General features: G+C 60.2%; 2 protein-coding genes across 2 annotated transcripts in view; one reads left to right on the plus strand and one right to left on the minus strand.

Annotated features, from left to right (window-relative positions):
- ZNF362 (zinc finger protein 362) overlaps positions 1-5,514 on the plus strand; it is a 19,451-nt gene extending 13,937 nt beyond the window's left edge. Inside the window, exons 6-8 of the mRNA XM_004678763.2 lie at positions 1,258-1,336; positions 1,456-1,614; positions 3,747-5,514. Coding sequence (XP_004678820.1) covers positions 1,258-1,336; positions 1,456-1,614; positions 3,747-3,863 — 355 coding nt within the window. The 3' untranslated portion in view covers positions 3,864-5,514. The remainder of the gene's footprint in view (positions 1-1,257; positions 1,337-1,455; positions 1,615-3,746) is intronic.
- Positions 5,515-7,014: 1,500 nt separating this feature from the next.
- Positions 7,015-7,192, minus strand: part of A3GALT2 (alpha 1,3-galactosyltransferase 2) — a 3,237-nt gene continuing 3,059 nt past the window's right edge. Inside the window, 1 exon segment of the mRNA XM_012722101.1 lies at positions 7,015-7,042. Coding sequence (XP_012577555.1) covers positions 7,015-7,042 — 28 coding nt within the window.

Below are 7,192 nucleotides of genomic sequence, written 5' to 3' on the forward strand. Positions count from 1 at the left end.
CAAGGTCAGGCCCTGTGCTGGACAAGGTTGGACCCTGTGCTGGACAAGGTCAGGCCCTGTGCTGTTCTTGCTGAGCTGGAGGCCAGGAGCAGGGAGGCTGAGGCTGGGAGACCAGGGATGAGATTGGGCAGCTGTGGCACTTGGAGAGGAAGCCTGGGGGCAGTTTTCTGGTCAAGAGGAAGTCCCTGAAGTCTTTGGAGGACAGTCAGTCAGTCAGTCAGTCAGTCAGTCAGTTAGTCAGTCAGTCAGTCAGTCAACAACACTAGTGAAATACCCACAAAGACTGGACATTATTGGTGATGTGGCACACTGAGGCCCTACCTGGTCACTCTGGTTACAGTTGTACCCCCTGCCCCCCACACACTCCCCCCCACCCCCATTTGCTCTTGAAGTACTTATTGCCTCCTACACGTGGTTTCTTCCTGCTGATTCTTTGTTTCCACAAGGCAGAGGTCTCTTTTGTTCAAGGATACACCTAGTACCTAGCTCAATGCCTGGTACAGGGACCCCTGGTGTAGTGAATACCCGTGAGAATGCTGGCAAGCTTTTACCCTGAACACTGACCTTGTGCCAGTGCCTGGCCAAGCCCCTCACACGTGTCATCTGTGCTGCTTCATAGAGCCTGGTGAAGAGGGACTGTATTTTTATACCCATTTTGCAGACGTGGAAACCGAGGCTCAGTGATGTTCCCTATGTCACCCAGAGAGTAAATGATGGAGCCAGGATGAGAACCCAGGAGTGTGGGGGCACTGAGGAGCCCAAAGAAAGGACACAGAGGGGCTGACCTTTAGGGCCACCTGTCCTACCTTCTCTCAGTAGTGACCATACAGCTGTCATGGACATACGCCCAACCTGGGGAGGAGGCAGGAGGTAGAAATTGTAGCCCAGTTAGAGGGAAAGAGGCAGGGTGGGCAGGGACTTTCTGACCAAGCTGGAACCTGTGCTGCTGTCGCTGGGTGGTCTGCAGGCGGGTTGCTTAGAAGGCCAGGGCAGAAGACAGCCAAGCACGGCCTGGGGCCAGGTCTCTCGGTGCTGGTGGAATGTGGGTCAGCAGGGATCTGTGAGGAGCAGAAAGCTCTGGCTGGCAGCCTGAGAAGGATGGAGAGGGGGTGGCCTTTGCCGTCCCTAACTCTTGCCTGGAGGGCATGCCAGAGGTGGCCAGAGGTGCGGTGCAGGCCTGCTGTGGGCTCAGGGTCTGGAGCGGCCTCGGGGCATCGGTCAGGGCCTGCACCTCACTGGGCTGCCCGCCCGTTGCAGAATCCACACAGGCGACAGACCCTACAAGTGCCCACATCCTGGCTGTGAAAAGGCTTTCACTCAGCTCTCCAACCTCCAGGTGAGTGCCCGCCTGCCCCGACCCCCAGGTGCACGGCTGCCTCCCCTGCAAGGGGGACACAAAGGGGACGAGGCAGGGGAAGCACTGGGGGGCTCCTGACCCCTCCTCTGCTCCCGCAGTCTCACCAGCGCCAGCACAACAAGGACAAGCCCTACAAGTGTCCCAACTGCTACCGGGCCTACTCGGACTCCGCCTCCCTGCAGATCCACCTGTCGGCCCACGCCATCAAGCACGCCAAGGCCTACTGCTGCAGTATGTGCGGGCGGGCCTACACCTCGGTGAGCACCTGGGGGTCTCTTCCTCTCCCTGGGCCCAGCGGCCTCCTCCTCTGCAGGTCTGTACTGGTTCCCCCTTTTCTAGACAAGGAAACTGAGGCCCAAAGAGGGGAAGTGAGGACTCAAGATCACAGTGAGTGCAGCACCGAGGCTCCTGCTTCCCAGTCCTGTTTTTGGTGGTCCCAGGCTGGGCTCTCAGCTTCCTGGTGGCCTGTGGCCTGGGCCCCCAGGTGTGGTTTCCTCCCGGTGCAGTGGGGGCCCTGAGCAGGGCCTCCCCCACTAGGAAGCTGCCACCCCCAATATGGCCACGAGGTGGCGCAGTGACTTGGCCCAGGGCCACGAGTCTCTCAGAAAAGACCTGAAGGGCTCTGGGAAGGCCGCGGCTCCCATCCTCTGGGTGGGAATTTCTTTCAACAAGGGTCTTTCTGCATGGGAAGAAGGCATGCAGGTAAATCACCTGTGTGTGCGCTTCTGACTTGACAGATACGCTGCTAACAGACCCCCAGGGATACCTAGCTAGAGATCCCTGAGCCTCAGTTTCCTCCTCTGTAGAAGGGGACAGGGGACGGTTCTCGAGGCAGAGGCAGCACCCTGTGAGCCTTACCTAATGCAGCTGTGCATTCACCCAGTGCGGACTGAACACCTGTGCCAGGTGCCTGAAACTCACGGTGCATCAGACAGTCTCTGCCCCCAGGGCGGTGAGAGTGTAGTGCTGGCGACAGATGCCACACGGGCCAGTGCAGAAATACCTGAGGACAAGTTGCAGGCCTGGCTCGAGGTGGCTTTCTCGGCCTCACCCGTGTTCACGGTTGCTGGAGGGCTCAGTTCATTAGCACCCTCGACCTCTGCCCCCAGCAGCCCTCCCCCAAGTCACGGCAGCCAAGAGCACCTCCACACTTTGCCAGCTGTCCCCGGGGTGTGAGGGGCAGCACTGGTGGTTGAGACCACTGTTGTGACAAGAAAATATGTTTCGGAAGACAGCGGCAGAGGGGCAGGATGGAGCTGGGGAGGAGAGGTAGGTGCAGGCTGTCTGAGGAGGTGACATTGAGATGGAGACTCATCCGCCAGTTGAGGAGGGGAAGGAGGGCCAAGAACCTTCCAGGTGGGCAGCAGTGAAGGCAGATACCCTGAGGCGGAATCAGCTTGGTGTGTCCCTGGAACTGAGCGAAAACCAGAGCAGGGAGTTGGGGGGCTCCAGGGGCCCCACCGGGGAGCTGGGATCTTTTCCCAGGTGGAATGAGGGGTGAACATGGGGAGGCGTTTGTGAAAGGGCCCAGGGCCTGCAGCTCGGCCTGTGTCTGCAGCCAGCCAGACCTTAGCGTGCTGGTCACAGGCATTTGTCCTTCCCGGAGCCCAAAGGGCAGAGGCGAGTTGAGAGACGGGGGCAGCGCTGCAGGGACGAGGGCCCGTGGGGTCTGTGGGGGGACCCGCTCGGCCAGTCCCGGCCTCAAGTTCTCGGCTCCCCGGTACCGTTCCCACTGTGGTTCTTAGCCCCTCTGTGGCAGCCGGGGGTGGGGCTCACGAGACCCGAGGCAGATCAGCCTGGGCACCTCCACCTGTCACGGGTCTGCAGGCAGAGCCTGGGCCTGCAGCGCAGTTTACGTTCCCAGGATCACCATCAGCTCAGCCCCGTCTTTTCCCCGAGGGAGGGTCGAGTGTTGGGGTGCAGAGTCCAGGGCTCCTACTGCTACCTGCGACCGAGTGTGAGACCAGGAAGGAGTGGTCCTTGCCTTGCTGTGTGCTAAGGGCGCACAGAGGGAATTGGTTTGGAGCTGGAAGGGTGGACTCCACTGCTGAGAAAAGGTAGCAGCAGCCTGAGACCCGTCCTCACGCCCCACCCAGCCAGAGCAGGGCAGGCCAGGCTTGGCCCCCCTGGTAAATGGCACTTCCAGGTGGGGACAGCGGAGGGGTGAGCCTGGTGCTTGCTCACTCTCCTGCCAGCACACCCAGCTCTCAGACTCTGATAAGTGAACCAGCCTCCTCCCTGGTGTCAGTGCAGAATCCTTCTGCCCAGCTGACTCCCCACCCGCTGGCCGCCTACCAAGGAGCCCTCCAGTGGCCGCTGTGGGAACTGCAGCCTCCCCGAGGCCCTTGCCCGCAGGTGTTCTAAGTTCTGCCTTCTCCCCTGCCCACAGGAGACCTACCTGATGAAGCACATGTCCAAACACACGGTGGTGGAGCACCTGGTGAGCCATCACTCACCCCAGAGGACGGAGTCTCCTGGCATTCCGGTGCGAATTTCCCTCATCTGAGCCGCCCCAAGGCACTGCCCCGCCCTGCCCGCTGGCAGACCCAGACCCAGGCAGCACCAGGCCCGCCTCCCTCCAGGGGCCTTCCAGGAACAGCCGAGCTCTCTCACGACCTCCCTGACCTTCCAGAAAGCCTGGGCCACAGGAGCCGGCCCAGTCCAGCTCCAGGGGCGGCCAGGCCAACTGCAAGATTCTGGACTGTTTTGGTGGCATCCAAAGACGATCTCAGAGCACTTTGAACCTCTGTTGGGTTTTCTTTTGTTCCCCGCCCTTCATTTGCTTCACTGTTTTTTTTTTTTTTTAAGTTTGTTTGGAAATAACAAAAAAGATATTTATTGGCCAAGAAGTTGGTGCTGCTAAGACCGAGAAACTAAAAGAATCGGACAGATGGACACAGAGAACCCGAGGGCAGCGGGGGACCGTCTCTGGGCACGGCCTCGGGTCTCCAGGGCAATGCCAGGCCTGGGTTCTGGACTGCGGAGGGCCCTCGGGTGGGACGGGGCAGGAAGCAGCTGGAGTGAGCCACTCAGCCCTGCGTGCCCAGCTCGACCGCTTGAGCTGTGCCCTGGGCATCACTGAGCAGAGGAGTGTGGCAGCCGCCAGGGCTGCCCAGGCTTTGGAGGAGAACGAGAGGGGCCGGGAGATGCACAGGACCAAAGGGCTCAGCGTTGGGCGGGGCTGGGCGCAGGCCCAGGGAAATGGTGGGAGCAGGCTGGGGAAGACCGGCCCCTGCCTTGAAGACCACCCAGTCTACCTCCGTGCTGGCCAGGAAATCTATTGGCTACCTCTCCCACCATCCCAGACTGGGGCAGGGGGGTAGGGAGGGAGTAGGCCCGGGGCTAAGGACCCCTCCCCAGAACTTCCTCCAGATGGGGCAGAGCCCAGGGAGGGTACCCTGTCTTCCCTGCACTGGAGGGGCCATCTCCAGCCCAGGCCCTAGCGCCCAGGCCGGGAAGGGATCCTCGGGGAGGAGGGGCCCAGGAGCAGACCCTGCCCTCAGCCCCCACAGACACACCCCAATCTGAAAGCCATGCGTGTCCATGTATATAGGAACTATATGTACAGAGCCCGGAGAAGCCCCCCTACATCCCCCGGGAAAGAAAAAAGAAAACTAGACAGAAACTCATCTATATATTCTGTATCTGGAGTTCCGTTTTGAATATTAACTGTGTTATTTTTATACACTTTTTAAGCCTTAACTCGCCATTGATTTACCAGTTTAACGTTTCCTGGGGTTTCTTTTCCCGTGGGGTTCCCCGCCCCGCCCCTTTGTTTGACTTGCGTCTGATACTCAGTATTGTAGCTTTTCGTCCGCATGTTACTACCCTGTAAATACGCTGTTCTACATACTGTTAACACCCCTTTGCTTTTTTCTATGGGACCTCCAGGCCACCATATTTAGAACTAGTTACCTTATTAAAAAAGAGAAAACAGTCTGTCGGCTTCTCAGTCTGCATCTCGGTGGCAGGGAGGTGAGGGCCGGTGCCCCTGACACTGCAGGAAAGAAATTTGCGTTATATTTAAGAAAAGGGGAGGGGAGCAAAACAAAACGCCAATGTGGGGGCAGACACTGAAGGGGACAAGAAACAGGGATTCCGAACCCTCTGCTCTGTGTATTTCTCTGTTGTGAAGAATAAACCGTTCCTGCACCCGGTGGCCGCGTGTGGCGTGCTCTGTGCCAGGGCGGGGCTGGGGGGCCTCTGCTGCTCCCTGCCCCGCCCCCCAGCCCCGCTCCAGCTGCTGAGCGGCGTGGTGGCGTCTGCCTGGCAACCCCCTGGAAGTGGGCAGCGCCAGGAGAGGCTGGTTTCTGTTTGGCCAAGGATCGTGTTGCAGCTAAATGGCAGGGACATAAATGTCGCCCGGCATGTGCCGTGCTGAGACTTCCGCCCACCCCGGCAGTCAGGAAGGGCCCGGCCCCTGCTCCCAGTTGGCTGAGCACGATGCCCTGGAAGCTGTTGATGATGGAGAGGCCTGAGGTGTCCCCTTCACCCATGTAGTCCCCAGGGGCCAGTGTTTTGATTCCCCTGGAGGCTGTCACTGCTGACCCTGTGTCAGGTGTGTGCCAGGCGTGGGGGGAAGACGGCGACTCAGCTTGGCTGCAGGTGAATGAAAGCCCGGTACAGGCCGGGTGGGAGGGCTAAGGCCCAGGGGCTGCTGGGGCCCCAGGAGCTGGCAAGTCCGCAGGTGTCCAGCTACCTGCAAATCTGCGCTTTCTCTGGCCTCTCTCGGGTGTTCTCAGGCTCATATTGTCTCACGGTCTCATGTCACTTTTTGTTAATGATTTATTTATGTATACAAGAGCTGGGGTTCAGGCAAAAGGTGTGGTGGGGTGATGGGGGCAGTGAGAGGCTTCATCAGAGACAGTGGGGGTGGGGCAGAACAGGCAGATGGATGAAGCGCCCTGCTGAGGGGAGCAGCGGGCGGCCAGGAGAGGTCTGCTGCACCTGGGTCAGCTCCCTGGCGGGGACTGAACTCTGTTGCAGTGGCTGCCGGCAGCTTCTCGGTGCTGAGACCCACTCCCTGCCCACCAGCGAGGCCCTCACCTCACTCTTAGGTATAGTTCTCAGAACACCGCCGTCCTTGCTCCGGGCCGGTCTGCACAGGTGCTGGTGCTCACAGGTGCACACGCCCTGCTGGGGCCAGGCGTCCACAACTACAGGTGTGCGTGCCTCGTGCCTCGTGCTCCGCCCCAGCACCCACCCAGTGGCAGGTGGCAGGAAGGGGGGGCGGGGAAGCCAGGGTTTCATTTACCCTACACTGCTTAATGGCTGGCGAGGTGGGAAGGCAAAGCCAACGAGCAGGCGTCACACATGCACCCCCGCCCCCCCAGCCACTGTCCTTGGCCTGAGGGTCAGTCTGGCTCTGAGGCCCAGCTGCCCTGTCTGAGGCTTCTGTTGGAGCCGCGGTATCATGTTACAGGCCTTAATGCTGAGTCAGGGACAGGCCAGGCAGCAGGGCAGGGAGGCAGCGCTGAGCCCCTAGCCTCAGAGGGACCTGCTCCCCGCCAGAGGTGGGGCGCCCCTGCTTCTCCGCACAGGTGTGGGCTCCCTTCGCAGCCCAAAGGCCCGAGGAGCGCGAGCCCTCCCCGGAACCACAGGTGCAGGCCATGGAGGCTAGTGCTGGGAGGCAGAAAAGGCCTACTTCACCCTCTGCCCTACAGCTTCTTTTTGTCTATCTGCGTCCTGATCAGAAAAGGGTGCTGAGAGCACCCTTCTAGGGGGGCCCCTAGAACAAGCACTTCAGAGGCACCAGCTCAAGTCAGCAAGGCCAGAGGCGAAAGGTCTGCGGGAGCTTAAGCTGGAAAGGGATCCTGAGAGGGAAGGGCCCGGCCA

The sequence above is a fragment of the Condylura cristata genome, unplaced genomic scaffold (assembly GCF_000260355.1).
Source record: "Condylura cristata isolate star-nosed mole 26May11 unplaced genomic scaffold, ConCri1.0 scaffold00008, whole genome shotgun sequence".
In the NCBI taxonomy this organism is placed as follows: domain Eukaryota; kingdom Metazoa; phylum Chordata; class Mammalia; order Eulipotyphla; family Talpidae; genus Condylura; species Condylura cristata.